The sequence below is a fragment of the Nyctibius grandis genome, chromosome 1 (genome assembly GCF_013368605.1).
Source record: "Nyctibius grandis isolate bNycGra1 chromosome 1, bNycGra1.pri, whole genome shotgun sequence".
Classification (NCBI taxonomy): Eukaryota; Metazoa; Chordata; class Aves; order Nyctibiiformes; family Nyctibiidae; genus Nyctibius; species Nyctibius grandis.
In genome coordinates this window covers 34,137,272-34,155,358 of record NC_090658.1, presented here as the reverse complement: position 1 = coordinate 34,155,358, position 18,087 = coordinate 34,137,272, and the positions used below count along the sequence as shown (strand labels likewise).

Genomic DNA, 18,087 nt, shown 5'->3' with positions numbered 1-18,087 from the left:
GATTAGCATATATTAAAATCAAATTTAAGTCAATTTGATAACAAAATGTGGTGTTTAGCTGAACCAGAGTGAACTGTTGCATAGGGAGAACAAATTATGTAGTCTTGGGATTTATATTTGATAGTCTTATTGCAACAGACTATAGATAATAGAAAACTGTCTACCAAATCAGTCATCTCCACAAAAAGGCATGTCTAATTATTTTACTCTTATAGTTTGCTAATCTCCTTGTTAGAGTTGTCTTCTCATATTATGAGAAACCAATATAAGTAGAATGTTTCTACTTTTTCATTAAATGGAGGGATAGAGGCTTGTTTTTTTCCTAAGCTGTAATTAAAGCTGGTTATTCCTGCATTCACGAAGGCAATAGATGAAACTTGATTTAGAAGAAAATACTTTAAGGCTTGCTGATTGCAAAAGAGCTAATTTTCTTAGTGCAAGCAGTTTGAGGATATTTTCAGGATATTTTAAAAGGTTAGAGTCTTGTTTCTAAATGAAACTCTGTATGCACCTTTATCTTGTAATGATTTTAAAAGCTGAATTTGGATTAACTTCATGTGGTCATCTACATGTTTGATCAGTAGTTACTTTTGGGGAAGATGTATGACACTTAGCTTCTGAAATTATTCTGAATCATAATTTAAGAGTTCATCCTGACAATGTTCCTTCTGATTCATTTATTAAAGTATTAACCTGGTGATGAGTGGGTGGTGAAACAGTCCTGTATAACTTCAGTAACCATCCGTGTAAAATGAAGACCTTTTTAAACAACGCATAACCTGAAAGTTACTTTTTAAAGACTGCCTGAGAGAAACTTAGGTTTGAAAGTTGTTCCCTCTCCCTGTACTCTGGTCATCCATCTTTATTCAGCCTACGTGGATCTGTACATGGCATTTTTGTTTTAGTTACTGGTTATTTGTTTCTCTACACGCACCTGTAGACCTAATTTAGGTGATGATGTTTTCTTTCTCCTTCAGGTGTGTTGAGCATAGATCACTACACTACAGGTTTTTGTCTTTCCATAGGCACATAGGGTTAAAATTCAGTAGAATGCATTCATTTTACACTAGGGACTTTAGCACAGACAGACTTTGGCAGCATTTATTGGCATAGATAAGATGATTTAAGTCAGGCGCACAAGGGTCAGAGTTTCAAAGATCCACAGGCTTGTGCTTGTTTTGACTTCAGGGGGAGCTGGCTAAATTCTTCTAAAAATTACAGCCTTGAGGCCCTAGCTGCAGTTAAGTTGCATGTAGTTATTCTTGAAACACAACACAGGTATCTAATAAATGTGGTACTTCTCATCACGTGTACAAGAGCATCTTTCTCATTAAATATAGTGCCTTATTCCAGGCAGAAGCATGATACATATGGTGGTTTGTTTTTTTCAGACACTTTTTTAATCAGAAGGATACAAGAAAAGAGGACGTGAGAGGACTGTAGTCCAAAAACGGCAATTCTACTTCTGTTCTTTATACCAAGGTGATTGTACTGATGTCTGAATTTTAGTCACATTGGTTGTAGTGGACAGCATTCATTTTGGCTTTCCTGAAATGCAGTATAGGTTTAAAATGACTTTGTTTTAAAACAATCCTTCCCATGCCCTGGTTTCCTTCTAACCATCTGAAAAAGATTTAGAAGCACAAATGGAAAATAAAAATTAGCAGTTGAAGCTGTGAGGGTAAAATTACAAGGATTATTTACCCTCATGCTTCACTTAATAAACTGATGGACAGATGGGATTAAATGAATTTTCCTCCACTCAGTGTTAGTGTGTTGTACCATTAGGTTCATGCTGTTGGTTGTATGTCTGAGACATCCATGCTGGGCCTTTCTCTGGAAAAACAATGCTGAGTTAGCTGCATTATTGATCACTTACAGCCTGCTAATCCTGACATTTGTAATTCAGTTTATACGAAATCGGAGAAGGGAGAGAAGGACTGATGTCTCTTTTCTTAAATCCAATGAGTAAGCTGGGCCTCTCGTGAGCCAGGTGGGGTGTCTGCTTGAGTTGAGCGAGTAGCCAGTGCTAAATTTTGCAGTTTAATAACAGCTAATATCTTTTTGTGTTCAGACAGAGTTTGTACATACTTTTCACCCTGCCCCCTCAGTACCTGGGCTAGCTGATGGTTGGAACCTACAGCCTTTCAAACTGTGCAAAAAGGAGCTCCCTGCTCTTTCTGTGGCTTCAGGAAAAATATGCTGGATGCAGGGAAAAGCTGTTGTTCATGGAAGAAAAGCTGAGCTGGCAAAGCTATTCATCCACATTCTGGAAGAATGCTTGGGGAATATCTGCTGAATACAGTGAATTAACTTGGGTCTCATTTATGGGGTGCAGAAATACTGCTGTTGGAAAGAAAACTTCTCCTAAATAGGACTTGCTGCTGTCCCTGTCTTTTCATGAGATAATAAATCACACAACTGGTGCATGTTCAAGAGAGCAAGGCTAGCTCAGTTTGGGTTTCAGTGAGGACGTGGTATAGTTGTTTATGGGTTTTTTTCAGTTCCTCATAGTACAAATAGAAAGGGATTTCTTTGGTTGGAATCAGGTAAATGCATAGCAGCGACCTTGTACCCCTTATGATAAGCAGTGCTGTTTTTGGCTTGTAGTCATTATTCACACCCACCTACTCAGGCTGCATGAAAAATGCACAGTTTAAATCCCTGCAATGTCTGAGACTCATGATTTCTCTTTCAGAGTTCAGATGGATCCCTCTCTGGGGTTATGCAGAAGTGGAAGGAGTATCAGCTCCAATGCCTGAAATACTTCCATGAGGCACCGCCCCGTCACGGCAGGTAAGCCTGCTTGGTAGAGATAGGATGTATTAATTTTTAAAATGCATGATAACAGTAGCAAGGGAGTGATTATGAACTTGAAAATACTTCTCCAGCTTACTTTCCAGTCTGTTTCTTCTTTATCTCATTTGCCTTCCACCTGCTCACTGTGGGACTCTTCCTCTGTTGAGGAAGCATCTTATAGAAACAATATCATTGTAAAGGTGTTAGTCTTAGGTCCAGAGTGTTTTGCAGTGGCAAGTGGTGTCTGTAACACATCAAAGCAGCACACTAATGTAATACCCTTGAAACTTCTTTAGGGGTCAGCGTTGAGAAGAGCACACAGGTGTTAGGAAATCTGGGGACCATGCTGTTCACATTGACCTAGCAGTTTGTGGGCCTTAAAGTTGGTGTTAAATTATTTTGAGCATTGTAAAATGCTCAAATGGCTTTTAAAAAAAAAAACAAGTCTTAGTGAAAATGAGAATCGCAGCTTGGTCTTAGCAGTTGAGCTGCTGTAATGTGCTGAGAGCAGCTACGATGTGCCAGCATCATGGTGTTTAGAGGACGCTGGTGACTTGTCAATGACACTCAGAAGTAGATACAGTGCAGCCTCTCCTATGCTTCAGTGCTTTTGTGACACACTGAGAAAGATAAGATGGGTCTAAATTTGTATCTGTGAAGAATTATTTCAAAAATGTTAAACTTTGCTTCTCTTTAGCTACCTATTATGGCAGAGTGAGAGCGGGTAGCTGATGACAACAATGCAGAGAAACATTCATCTCCTCTGGTGCATTGTCCTGTTGAGCGGTTTGAGTGCTGCCCTCTCAGAATGACAGTGTAATAAATCTGAAGTAGTGAAGTATTCTCATGTGATTAAGCTGTAATGCAAAGTTATGGCTGTGTGTGGGTATTTTGTTGATGGATATATAGATAGGCTACACTTTCCAACTGCATGACTGTGAACCATTCTCAGGAATGATTATCTACAGTATTCATAGAAAAAATATATTTTAAATAAACTGAGACACTTAAGGTGTGTAAAGAGAAAGATGGAATGGATCAGTATTGATTTACCTTTCTTGTCTCTTGATTTAGTCAAAGACACTAGTCTTCTTCAGTTCCCTCTGAAACAACAGTTTCCTGTTGTGTGGGGATAAACTCCTTTGGACAAATAAATCTTGTTTAACTCTATGTCAAGCTTAATTGCATAATGCTGTTACGGCTTAAATGCACATGTCCGTGTTTCCTTTTATCTTCTGCTCTTCAGTCTTTTCGTCCTTGCAGTATTAATACAAGGCAGTGGCATGACCCTCCCTTCCATCTCTCTGCAGAAGGCAAGTTCCGCAACAGAACGTTTGACAATTATGCCTGCTGGCCAGATGGACTGCCCGGCACCTACGTGAATGTCAGCTGCCCCTGGTATCTCCCCTGGGCTAACGCAGGTAAGAGCCTTTCCTTATAGGCACAGCTTTACACCAACCCTCTTTTCCTTGAACAGTCTTAGCAAGGATAAAATTGACTTAAATGGCTATGAGTGCAGTCAGTTCTCTGCAACATAAAAGTAGGAATGGGGCTTAGTATGATACACTTTCTCCTGCTAAATGGAGGTAAAATGAAAATGAGAGAAGAACCCTGTTCTTAAGGGTTGCATTTAGTTTGGATCTGGTTTTGCTGCTTGAATAGTGGTGACTATTAATAAAATAGTACTGTGGTGCTTGTTTGAAGCGACTATCGAATAATAACAATGGTGGGTTTGAAAACTGTGAGACTAAAAAAAGTAGCAAAGCTAGAAGCGGTAGGCTCATCCTGTCATAGATAAAGACAAAAAGGTCTAAAGTGAAAAATGTTTTTGTGCTGCTTTCCTGAGATAAACTTATTCCCAGAATGCTGCAAGATGAGGGTATTGTCAGTGGTTTGCAAAGAGACTTTTTTTTCTCTGACGTACTTAATGTCGCCTTTAGATTTTACACCCTTATGTACATGTACACTTGATGCCACTTGAAGGCAATGTGTATTAGATCGCTTCATCTAGTATTCTGTCTTTGAAACCAGTGACTTGTACGCTTGTTCTTTGTGAAGACCTTTCTATGTTTTGAAGTCTAAATGAAACAGTTTATTAAGTAGCTACCTTGGTGTGGCAAATTGTCTTCGGCCCCTGTTAAGGGACAGAGGATATCTGGTTAGTGAAGATGTATAAATCTGACTGCTGGACGTAAAGATGGTTAAAGTGTGGAGTACATGTTGTAAGTGTTGGTACGAAGGGATTTCAGGGAATGAAAAAGAAAGGAATGGGATGGGGTGGTCAGAGGATACTTAAATGTATTGGATAATGTGGGACCGGGGCATGATGCAAATGGTATGGACATAAGGGGTGGAGATTGGACTGGGTCTGTCTGGGATGGAGGTAACTTTCTTCATAGCAGCCCATATGGTGCCGTTTTTTGTATTTATGGCTAGAAGTGTTGATAATGCACCAGTGGTTTGGCTGTTGCTGAACAGTGCTTGCACAGCATCAGAGCTCTCTCCAACACAGTGCCCTGCCCAAGGTCAGTAGGCTGGGGGTCTGCAAGGAGGTTGGGAGGTGACATAATTGGGACAACTGACCTGATCTGACCAAAGGGATATTCCCTGCCATAGGACACTGTGGTCAGCAATAAAAGCTCAGGGAAAGGGGGAAGAAGGGGGTAGAGGCACTCATGGTTATGGTGTTTGTCTTCCCAAGTAATGGCTTACTGCATGTTGAGGCTCTGCTTTCCAAGAAAGTAGGCTGGACTATCTGCCTGCTGATGGGAAGCAGTGAATAAATTCCTTATTTTGCTTTGCTTGCACGTGCAGCTTTGCTTTCCTTATTAAAACCAGTCATTATCTTGAAAGGGGTGATGGTGTGTGTGTGTGCGGGGGAATCCTCACACCAAAATCAAAATGTCATCACAACACTGACAAAGGTTGGACAATTTACACACACAATAAAGCTCCACCCCTTGTCCCTTCACTGCTTTACAACCACAAAAGATACCCCACAATTATTCCCCTCTCTGGCAATGTCCAGACCCAGTTTTGCCCATTACCTCTCCCAGTTTACTGTCTTTATCTTGACCAATGAGCTTTTCCATCTTATTTTCTTCTCCATCCTGTTGCGGAGGGGAGGTGGGGGAGCGGCTGGGTGGGTATCTGGCTGCTGGTCAAGGTCAGCCCATCACATCCACCATGGTATTTCCAGGAGCTGCAAGGAAGTCTCTGCTCTGGTGCCTGCAGCACCTCCTCCCCTCATCAGTCTCTGACCTCAGTGTTCACAGGGCTGTTTCTCACACTTTTTTTTTCTTACCCCTCACTGCCAGCCAGTGTTTGCCCCTTTCTTGCATACATTTCCCCTGAGGTGGCACCATCTTGGCTGAGGGGCTCAGCTATGCCCTGCGGTGGGTCCATCGGAACTGGCTGTGTCCATTATGGGCAGCTCCAGCCTCTTCCTCACAGAGGCCACCCTGCAGTCCCCCACTGCCAACACCTAGACACATTAACACTTGGTAATCTGCTGTAGCACTTAACAGCTCTTAGTGTTGAGTGGGAGAGATGCTTGGAAACGTACAAATTTGGTATGGTGTGTGTGGGGGGAAAAAATGTCAGGTCAACTATTACAACCCTTTAACTTTGTGGCTAGCTTGTCTCAGAAGCTAGCCCTAAAACAAAAGTGGATTGTGTTTGGATGCTATTTTCACTTTAACTTGGTGCATCTTTTATACTAGGGTTTCAAGGGAAGAGATGGGAATTGTTAGTATTGTACTTAATGATTAGGAACACACGTGGTGTGTGTGGGAGAGATCGTCTGCTCCACTCCTTCTGCCCCTGTGCTCCGGGGTCCTGCTGCCACTTGGTTACCTCTTCTGCCTTGTCTGCTTTCCTAAGTGACCTTGCACTCTTTGGCAGTTTTATTCGTGTCTTGTTTGTGCTGAACATCTATGTTGGGGTGACTTCCCCTCTTCCCTCCCACCACCAGATGTATTGCTCTATATTCTACTGGTGAAATATTATGCTGTTGTGTCCATATTTCTGATTTTCTGCACATCTCTTGTATTATCTCAAGCTGTCTTGGTAGTAACTGCCAATTTGATAACCTCTGAAGTTAAAATGCTATTTGCTAATACTCTTCAGATTATTAATAAAGATGTTATGGTTTTAGAATGGGTAAACAAGCTTTTATAAAATGTATGAAATTAATATTTACCTCATAATTAATTGACATAAAATCAGATGCTGCAGAATTTTTTCCAATAATGCTAATCTTTCTGGATATCTAAAACTCTTCACAGGATTAAAATTCTTTCCTCTAAACTTGTTTACTTGCAATCTTTAAGACCCTGGACACAGTTGTTTGACTTCCAACTGCTCTTGAAACATCACTGCTGGAGAGTGCCAAGGTTTAACACAATACTGCAGATTAATAAATATTGGAAGTTGCAATATGTTTCATACTTCTGGAAATAAGTTTTTTAAAAAGTTAATTATCCTGAAAATAGTGTTTGTTTGAGTGAAAAGAATAGCAGCATTTTGTATAACCCCTTGCTAGGGAGATTACAAAAGTACTTCAGAAAGTCATTAGACCTCTGGATGTGTTCCCTTGTTATGCATGCTGTGCATGTACCTCAGGCTCTGTTTTATCAGCGAGGAATAAGAATGGAACAAGGAGGCCTTTCATTGTCTAATATAAAACAGAGAACTTTGTATCGGTGCCAGGTATGCAATTTAGTAGCCTGAATTACCATGACCTGATACTATTTCAGTGATGTCTTGTGGATTCATGTTCAAAGTGAATGCAAACTGGGCTGCCATGATGAAGAGGTAACATCTTTATAATAGACTATGCTAGAGCAATAGGAAATTAGACACCCTGTGATTTACAGTAGTTACTAAAGCATGCTTATTACTTGTTCTTGCTTAGACCCCTCCTTGGAACTTGAAATGAGTCTAGCACTGCAGGCCTTTCATCTCTTCACCTGATGAAAATGGAAGAAAATTAAAAGATGAGACCTTGTTTGGGAAGTACCTTCAAAACATGTTAGTGAAGGTCATCATTAAGTGTGAAGTGCTTCAGCCATGCTTACTCATTTAAGGCTGCTGTTCCTTTGATTAGGAGTCAGGTTTTCAAGTGCATTAAAAAAAAAAAAAAAAAAATTGCTGGGGGACTTCCCACCATCCCCCAGAAGTCCCCTGGGGAATAAATTGAAACACATGAAACTGAATACTGCTTATGATGGAGTACTGAAATGGAGCAAGCATTGACTGCAAGTCTCTTGCACCTGGCCATTCCTGTAAAAAGTGTAGAAAGAGTTCGGAAGAAGGGACAGGGTGACCCAGGAGGCATGGGAGACACTGATCACTTCAAGGATAGGATTAGGAAGGCCAAAGCCCACCAGAATCTGACAAGTGATGTGAAGGGGCAACAGAAAGGGCTTCTAAACAGATACATGAGAGAAAAATTTGGATCCACTGCTGAATGGGGCAGGAGGATCTTGTGACAAAGGATGGGGAAGTGACTGAGGTACTCACTGCCTTCTTTGTCATGGCCTTTACTGGTAAATCTTGCCTTCAGCAATCCTGGCCCCTGAGATCAGTGGTAAAGTCTGGAGCAAGGAAGACTTACCCTTAGTGGAGGAGGGTTAGGTTATGGAACACTTAAAGGGGACATACACAAGTCCATGTGACTTGGGTGGGATGTACTTAACAAGTGCCGAATGAAGCTGGTTGATGCTATTATGAGCCCACTCTTGATTATCTTTGAAAGGTCATGGCAATTGAGGGAGATTCCTGAGGACTGCAAGAAAGCAATTGTCACCACTATCTTCAAGAAGCGCAGAGGAGAATCTGGGGAACTGTAGGTGATTGGCCTTGCATTCAGTCACCAGAAAAGTGATGGAGCAAATAAACCTGCAAACTGTTTCCAAACACATGAAGGACAAGAAGGTGATTGGGAGTAGTCAGCAATGGATTTATGAAGGTGAAATCATGCTTGATGAACCTGATGAGACGACTAGCTTGGTAGATAAGGGGAGAGCAGTGGATGTGTTTAATCTTGACTTTAGTAAGGCTTTTGACACTGTCTCCCATAACATTCTCATTGACAAACTGATGAAGCGTGGATTAGACAAATGAACAATGAGATTAACTGAAAACTGACTGAGCTGATGGGTATATAGTGTTGTGGTCAGCAGCACAAAGCCCAGTTGGAAATCGGTCCCTAGTGGTGTACCCCACTAGGGCCAATACTGTTTAACATCTTTATTAATGGTCTGGATGATGGGACTGAGTGCACCTTCAGCAAGTTTGCAGAACATACAAAACTGTGAGGAGCGGCTGATACACAACATGGTTGTGCTGTCATTCAGAAGGACCTTGAGAAGCTGAAGAAACAAGCTGACAGGAATCCTGTGAAGTTATGCAAAAGGAAATGCAAAGTCCTACCCCTGGGGAGCAATAGCTGCATGCACCAGTAGTGAAGGTCCTGGTGGACATCAAGCTCAGCAGGAGCGGCAATGTGCCCTTGAGGCAAAGAACACCAACAGCTTCCTGGGCTGTATTGGGAAGAGCATCATTGGCAGCTCAAGGGGATGATCCTTCCCATCTGCTCTGGAGGGTGAGACACATCTGGAGTGCTTTGTCCAGTTCTGGGCTCCTCAATATGAGAGAGACATGGACATACTGCAGCAAGTCCAGAAAATGACTGTGAAGATTATTAGAGGATGGGAGTGTCTCTCATATGAGATGAGGCTGAGAGCGCTGCTATTCTTCAGCCTGGAGACGAAAAGGCTCAGGGGGGATCTTATGCGTGTGGTCACAAATTGAAATACAGGACACTTCCTTTAAACATAATTATTTTACTGTGAGGTTTGTTAAACACCTGGAACAGGTGACACAGAGAGGTTTTGGAGTCTCTATCCATGAAGAGAGAGTCAAAGCCTGACTGGATGTCGACCTGAGCAACTTGCCCTAGTTCTCCCTGCTTGAGCAGGGTATTACACTAGGAAATCTCCAGAGTTCTCTTCCAATCTTTGCTGGTTTGTGATTCTCTGTTTCTGTCGCTTTTTTTAAGATAAGTCTCAGTAACTTGTTACTGTCAAGTGTTACAAATTTCCATTGGTGTCATCCAGAATAGAGATGGGGAAAAGAATTTGCATGGGAAGAGTTTGTAATGCTGGAGCATTCTTTGATCAATTACAGGTTTTGCAAATGTTATACTTTAGCAGCTTTTAATCTTGTTTGTGTCCCACTCTTCTTGTCGTAGTGGCTGTCAGTCTTGAGCCTGCCCTTCTGCAAATCTCTACAGCAGATGTAGCTCAGCAGGTTGCCTAGCAGAGTGACAAGCCAAAACTGATATGGAGAACTTTTTACCTGCTCAGCAGCTATGTGCTCTGTCACTAGTCCAACCCCACATGATGTTAGTAGGTTCTGGTCTCTACTTGCTGCCACAGAGGTGCTCACTGAGGTGTAACTTTCTTCTTGCTTCCTTAATGTGGCACCTTCTGAATCGCTGCCTGTATTGTGGGCATGGGTTCAGCAGTAATGCTTTCTCCAGGTCTTTGGATTGCTCATTTATTTCAAGGTACAAAAGCAACTGCAGGGAGATGGGAATCTGTTCATTGAAAAGCTTGAGAATAAAACCGGTGTTCTCAATGCTGTCCGTCTATTCAGACTTGTGTGCGTATGGAGACTCAAGACTGGTCTTTCACAAGGCATGTCCATGGAGGATGGGCCTGCAAGTCTTGTGTGCTAAGCAATGTGTGCATTTGCAAGGTTTTGTCTTGCAGCATCTCTTGCCTTGTGATTGCAACATCCGTCTTCTGCCCTTTTTGAAAGTGCTGCTTGCTAAGGCAGCCTATAAAGTACAGCAGAGACAATCAATAGTGTCCCACTTGTGTGTCAGATATCTTTAGAAACACTGAGCCTGAAACTTTTTTTTTTTGTTGTGTTACCTGGCAAGTGTGTCAGCATCCCTGCCAAACTCTGTACTGGCATGCTGTCAGCAAGGATGGACTCTGAAGGCTGGGAATATGCTAGTGATTATTCAAGAAAGATCGCAACATTAGACCAAGATTTTATGCTTGAAATCATGTATCCCTGTACTGCTACAGACTTGCTTTGTGACAGGCAAGTAAATTAAACCTGAATTTTTAGAGGAATTTTTGTTTTATAGCTTACACTGAAGTACTGGGCATTGGGTTGTCGGTGCACTTTTAGGATGTGGCTCAGAGGTTGGTTTATTACGTGTTTCTTCAGTGGCACTTCACTGCTGCCTTTTTTCCATCTGTAGCTGTGCAGCAAATGAGATTGGGAATTCCACCCAGTGGAAGTGCGAGGTTTTGTCCTTGTTCCTTTGTCTTTTGCGCCCCATCGCCCCGTGCAGATCAGTTTCCTGATTGGTGTGATTGCAAGTGTATTAGCATTCATCTGCTTCAAGTATATTGGTCATCATAGTTTTGCCTTAACTCAACAGGAAATTGTGACATAAGGGTATTGTAGGTATCTGGGTAGTCAGTATCGCACTGAAGCCAAAGGAGCTGAGGTTTAGAGTAGCCTCTGCTTCAATGCAGGCTAAACCATTGTCACTGGAATGAGAAATGGGTGGCTAATGTATCTTACAGAACAGTGCAAGGGTTTGATGTTACAGAGAATGAGGAGCCCAGACACTGCTGGGCTGTAACTACATGGTAGGAGTTCATAAAGTCATCTCTGTCCCTCTAGTAACATGTAAAGTAGCTTTGTGCATGCAGTGAGGAAGCCGTTTGGGAGAATGAGAAGCAGTGGCATTGGGACAAACAGAAGGTGGAGGGGAATCTAATTTTGGTCAAACAAAGCATTCTATTTAGGACTCTAGTGAAATTCATAAATTTTCTCTTTGGAAAGACTTCTTGTTTTTCAAAGTGGTGTTTTGAGATGCTTTGAAAATATGAAGTGAAATGGCTGGATTATCAAAACACATGCATGTTTAATTTCTGCCATGCCCTGCTTCTTCACCCCCAAAAGAACCCAAAAAACAAACCAAAGCTTTTTTTAGCCTGCTTATGCATCTTTGAAAGAGCAACAATTTCAAACCTGTATGGGCTATTTCACTCCAGCTCTGTTTTGCTTCTATTTGCTCTTATGCAACTCCCACTGTTAAGCAGGTCTTCATGGGAAGATGCTGAAGTAGCAGGAGGGAGGCTGTTGCTAAAAAGGATTTGTTCTGTGAAGTTGCCAGCACAGATTGTGGACCATGGCCAAAGCTTGTTGAAGGCAAATTCAATACTTTCTGGCTGCCTGAGTCAAAGCTTTTGTTCACATATGTGTCTTGGGCCAAACCTTGCCTTTAGTGAAAACCTAGAAGCCTACTCAGTTTATGGTAGCATTGAGGTTACCCAGGTAAACTTTGCATGTTTGCTATCCACACTGCAGTCAGTGAGATTACCATGAGTTATACTAAGGCAGCGGCTGTCTCAGGGTCTAGTCAGCGCAGAAGCCTCCGAGAGGAGCAGTATTCCTTTAAGGGATGGCAGGCACTTCACCTCACTGTCCCTGGCTGTGTACTTTTTCTTGTTACCTTCTTATATTGAAGGCTAGCTGCCAATAACACCATGTGGATTTGGAAACTGTGGAGCTGCACAATCATCTTGCAATTATGCCTCCTGTGGGTTCTGATATTTTATTGTTTAATAGCACTAAATCCTTTTTAATTAAAAAACCTTCCAGAGGTACTAGTTTCAGACAAATATGTGAACAGTAGCAACATCAGTTGCTCCTATATGCACTGGGCTTCATAAAGGCTGGCTGCAAACTTGCATTAACACAGATGTGGCTATTATTTGGATCTCCACTCAAAATCTTCTGGACTCTTTGAATGCTTTTGTTTCAGCTTAGGACCTGTCTCTGGTTTTGAGGTATCTGGCACCTGAATGGCTCGACTCCTGGTCTGTATCTGTATTGGTATCTTACTTTGGCACTGTAGTGAATTTTGAAGCAACCCCCTGATTGTCCTACTTGCTGTGACTGGGTTAGTTTGAGCAGTTTTGGGGTCTGTTTCTGTGGAGGAATCTAAACGAGAAGTTATTCCCCAGGTGTGCATTGGATTCTCTCCAGTCCTGGATGGAGACATAAGACCTAATGATTTGTCTATACTACTGTGAAGTCTTCCAATATGACCATACATGGGCCATTGGAGGACTCCTGAACTACCAAGCTTTCATTAAATCCTGAATGTTTTCTGTGCCAGGTAAAGGGCCAGATGGCTTGTATGCCTTTAACTGCTGTTGACCATGAGGCCTCAATGCTTTATAATTCCCCATGTTCTCTAGTTCCATGTTTCTCCTAGTTTGAAATCCTTTCCTTTTTTTAACTAATAACTTCTGTTGTTATTCACCTTTGCTTAAATCACTTGTTTCCTGTAATTCACTTTATTTTCTATATTATCCTCTCTTTACTACATTAAGTGTTGCAATGGTGACACCTGCTCCTTTGCTCTCCAAGAAGACCAGGCAAAGTACAGCCTGGGGACCCCTGGAAACAACATAGCTTTTCAGCCTGTGACGTGAAAGACCGGAAAGTCTCTCTGGTGGCAAAATAACCCAGCAGTAATATCAGATGATCTTTGATAGTAACCTTGTGTCTACCTCTGGCTACTAGAGATGCAGTCAGAGTCTGATTAAGTCTAATAAGTTGAAGGGCATCATGGAGATCTGGGACCACAGCTGTACTTTGCACAGTAGTTTTGCCCAGTCACAGAGATTGCATGAACTGAGCTTCATCTTGGGGGCATGGTAAGGCAGAGGCCAGAGAATGGGTTGCTGTTCCAGAGTACCTTTAGGAGCAAGGACACATCCAGGTCAGCTCTTTCCCTTTTCCCCCTGCTGTAACCTACATCTGAGACCCTTTTTCCAGCACTCCCCATTCCGTCTCTGGTGATAGAACTGCTTTTCCTGTCTTTTCTTTAGGTAAGTGTAAGCTCTGCATGAGGCTTTCGGTAGAAATGGGGCATTACCTCAGAGCTGCCAAGTGCTGGAGGTTACCAGTCTGACCATGAGGATTTTATGCTTTTTAAAAGCAATTTCCATAGGGCTATGAGGTATAGGCAAACCTTCTTGTGGTGCAGCAGGGATGGTGGAAACTGTCTGCACAGTCCCCACTCTGCATTAGTGTCTAGCTTAGTGCTGGCTACTGTTTAAATGATGAACTCAGCAAGCCTTTATACTTCTCTCCTGTGTGGCATCTTCCCCTCTCCAAAAGCTGTGGTTGTAGACTTACACAGGTGTAATGGCATCATGCACAGCAATAGTTCAGATCCTATTCCCTGTTACACAAGCAGCAGAAACATAAGTGTTGAAATGGATTTTGTTTGGATCTGAGATTAATCTGTGGTGGTTGTGGCCACCAAGGAGAAGGGCTGAAAAAAGGAAAGAAAAGCTCGTCACATTTGTCAAGGTGTTGCCACAAGTGCTTTGGGTCCATGACACGCATATTGTGAGCCGAGTGAGAGAGGATTACAAGTAGACTTCTGCCTTGGCAGGGATTTTGGGTTGTTGACTGTTGGTGGGGATGGCCAGTAGCGTAATGCCCTCCTCACACCAGGTATGCTCCTGGGCTGGGCAGGTAGCAGTGTGGTGGGGAGCAGGCTGGTGGTAAGCTCTGGTTTGGTGTCAGGGGACTGATATAACAGACTTCATCTATCTGTATCTGTAACTCTTGCTCAAGTGTTGTCCCATGAGCAACGTAGGCCCACCAGTCTCCTGGGCCCATTGTCTGCAGGCCATTGGAAAAGCTTCTATAGCCAACTTTTTCCTAAAAGTGATTTAGTGCCTTACTCCCCTTGCCCCTGCCATCAAACGTGGCCATATAGGGCTGATGTTCAAGCAGCTGCACTCCTGGGGCATCTGCTGTGCTGCAGGATTAAATCCACTGTCCTGGTACTCTTTCCTTTCTCTAGGGTTGCCTGTGTTTGGGCACTCGAACTCAGAGGGGGAGGGAGTTTGGGGGCAGAGTGCCATAGTGCCACAAGCAAAAAGCAGAAACAGAAGATTCTTGCTTTTGTTCGTGAGATCTCCTGTGGGTGATGATGCTGGGGCAGTGAAATGCTGCTGTCACCTGTGCGAGGCAGACCAAAGGAAACAATATATGTTGCTTTTTAGAGGGGTCTGTGGAAAGCTCTACAGCTGAGGAAGGAGATGTTTGTGTGAGAGTTTTCCTTCAGATGGTTTTGAAGTATAGGCATAGCTGGAATGTTTGGTTTCGGGGACCAGATTAAACGTTGTCTGGTTTAATCTCTCTCACTTTTTGTTTAATCATCTAGTTTCATAGTTTGAGATCTTCTTAAAACCAAGATAGTTAGCAGATGGCTACGTGAGCATGTAGCTAAACTACCTGTTTGTCTTTAAACATGCAAGAAAATAAATTTCACTTCAAAAATTTGATACAGTGAAGATGATTAGACATTTATTACATTTCTTCCCTTCTTTGCTATAATAAAACCAAGTTTCCAGAAAGCTTTCCATAACACTGGAAAGGGGTGTGACCTTTTTTCAGTGAAAAAGATGTTGCTTTCCATTTACTAACTCATAAGCAATTCAAAATTTATACTTCCTTGCACTAAAAGCTGTCTCAAGCTAATTGGCAGTCTCAGTTTGCTTAAAAAAAATAAAATCCCCTAGTCTTTCAAGTTCACCTCTGCCTCTGTTTGTTAGTCTCCATCTGGTAGTACACCAGAGGACTCTAGAACATATGCGGCACATCTCAAGGGTAGATATAGGAACTGTTGGAAGAAATAATTTAAAAAATCATTAACAGATATTTATTAACATGCATCTATTGTGGGCCACGTGGCAATGCCATTCTCCATTTTCTCAATCTTATTTGTTTAAACAAATGAAATACATATTTTAAATTGCTGGTTACCTTCAGATTGAGGTATGTGCAACAGAGCAGTGGCTTATGAACTTTCAGCTGGGATGAGATATGTGACTTTCAGGACAGTGAAAAGCTCTGATTCCTCTTCTACTGCAACCAAAACATGGGCATTCCTCATCAAATGTGTAATAGGAACAGGAGACTTTGCATGTGGCCAGTCATTGAAGTGTATATATGGGTGATGGGAGCGGCTACATGTTGTTCATATGTCAGGTACAGATATGGTCAGTTGAGGCCCTCTGGGAAGAATTTAGTTTTCTGCATTGCTGGACACAGCATAAATGCTGGACAGCCTTGCTGTAGGGTATCAGCTTGCTGTGACTGCGTCTGTGGGAGTTAGAGTAGTTGGCAGGACTGAATGTTTTCCAGTAATTTTTCAGTTATAACTGTATAATGTTTTTGTTTTGTTAAAATAATTCCTTGAGATGTAGTGTCAAGGATATCAAGGCACACCTCTGCAGAGACATAGCTGAGCCTCATTCTGCAACTGCTTGAGAAGTTGGACCCAGCTGATCTGACTGTGAATAGAACATTTAAGTGAGAAACACTGTTATACCCAGCTGCAAGGAAGCTATTGGACTACCTCTGTGCCTTGCCGGTGCTAGTCTAGCAGGTAGCTTACCTTCCAACAGACGTGTTTGAGCTCACCAATTACCTTAAACTTCATCTACGCTCTCATTAGAGGTTTTGCGTAACTGAAGTATATATTATCTACCCACTTTTATTTGTTCTCGGTACCAGTATACGCTGTTAAACGGAGGGACCTCAAACCTTTCTTCAGGTTACTTGCACTTAAGAACTTGCAGTTTTTAATTAGAGTGGAGAAAGAGTAAACTGAACTAATTAAGGGCCTGAATAAACATAGTACTTGTGTGTGCTACGTAATTAAATGACTTGCTGAAAACAGCTTATTCTCTTTCTGGCTTACTTAAATGTTGCTAATTAGTCAAGTATTGATTTTTTTTTTTTTCCCCCCCCTCAACTCCCAAAGATGGGATAAAACATGAATAGCTGATCTTAATGCAGCATAGGTGGAGAGCACCTTCCTAGAAGAGCCGTATGACCTACAGCCCACTTCTTCCTTGCTTTTTCAGGAATCCCTGGCACTTCACCTTTGTGTGATGGAAATGCTCTTGCATCCAACCTAGACGTGTTCTCTCACATACCAAATACACTTCCGATGTGATTGTGAGCTTAAAGGTTGCTTCTTTCTCCCAAGATCCTCAGCTGAATTTGAGTGAAGATACAACTCAGTCTACTTGTATATCTATAAAAGTAAATATTTCTGTAAAGGTGAATCCCACTCTTTACCTCTTGAAGTTATTAGCTCTGTGTTTGTTTGAATTTTTAATAATTTTTCATTTGACAGAGTAGTCATGCAAAAAATATCAGCTGAATTAAAAGGTGTCTGCATGTAAGTAGTCAAATTATAGAACATCCGCTCTTTCACGCCATTTCACAAATGTAATTTTAACTTGAAAACGTGCTAACCTATACAATGTTTGCACTTGTTAAACATGTACATGGTTTTATTTATTTTGCAGTATTACCCTTTTCCACTCACGTGTTTTGCTGGTAACTTTCCCCTTGAGAGTTTCTCTGATAGACTGGATTTCCCTGAGAGACCCAGGTCTCTGATATGAATTTTGAAAGTATAGCTACTCCTCCTCAAACATGCTCCAAATGTTAACTATTAGGATTCCCATACATCACTTTAAATTTTCTTTTAATAAGAACAAAGGTTTTCTGGGCAACATGTTATGAGAGAACCTGGTTACATGACTAGTTCAATGAAAATATTAATGATAGTAGTGGTTGGCACCTGGCCAGACTCATCTGACCTTTCTGGCACTAATTTATTTTTTGACAATTGGAATGAGCAGAAATGAATTAGGCAAAAAAAGGATCAAGTGTTCATCAGCATATTTCCTCCGAGAGCAAAAAAATGGCTTTCACATGCAAACCTGCCTGATAATTGTCCTGGAGCTTAATGAAGCAGGGCATCAACAATTTCCTTTAAACAGAATGAAAGCATGGGTAAAAATGTGGAAAATATTGCATTTGTGTGGCTGATGGACGACAGTGGGCCTCTCTAAATTCTTAAAAATGTGAGGTGGAGTTGGCAGTGGATATTCAAGGAAAGGATTGCACCTTGGCAGGAAAATAAAAGTTGAAGTCAAAAGGATTTTCTGTTCATCCAAATACCTTTCAAGCAATGGAAACTGAGTGGAAACAGAATAGAAAGCTTGGTGAAGATTACCAATAGAATGGTGTAAGAGTTCCTGATTTTTAGACCAGGGGTATGTCCCACCTGTGGGATGGGGGGTAAGAATCAGAGCTTGAGGTAAAGATTGGCTTTGTAATGGAAAGGTAAATCCAGACATAACT

The 18,087-nt window shown here is 41.8% G+C and overlaps 1 protein-coding gene across 2 annotated transcripts in view; it reads left to right on the top strand.

The window, feature by feature from the left end:
• The window catches only part of GLP1R (glucagon like peptide 1 receptor), a 90,156-nt gene that overhangs the window by 25,055 nt on the left and 47,014 nt on the right, over positions 1 to 18,087 (top strand). Inside the window, exons 1-3 of one of the 2 annotated variants that reach the window (XM_068408335.1) lie at positions 1,407 to 1,482; positions 2,699 to 2,796; positions 4,063 to 4,220. In XM_068408335.1, coding sequence (XP_068264436.1) covers positions 2,726 to 2,796; positions 4,063 to 4,220 — 229 coding nt within the window. In that variant the 5' untranslated portion in view covers positions 1,407 to 1,482; positions 2,699 to 2,725. Of the gene's footprint in view, positions 1 to 1,406; positions 1,483 to 2,698; positions 2,797 to 4,062; positions 4,221 to 18,087 lie in introns of those variants that run through there. The other variant, XM_068408327.1, reaches the window with a different exon arrangement.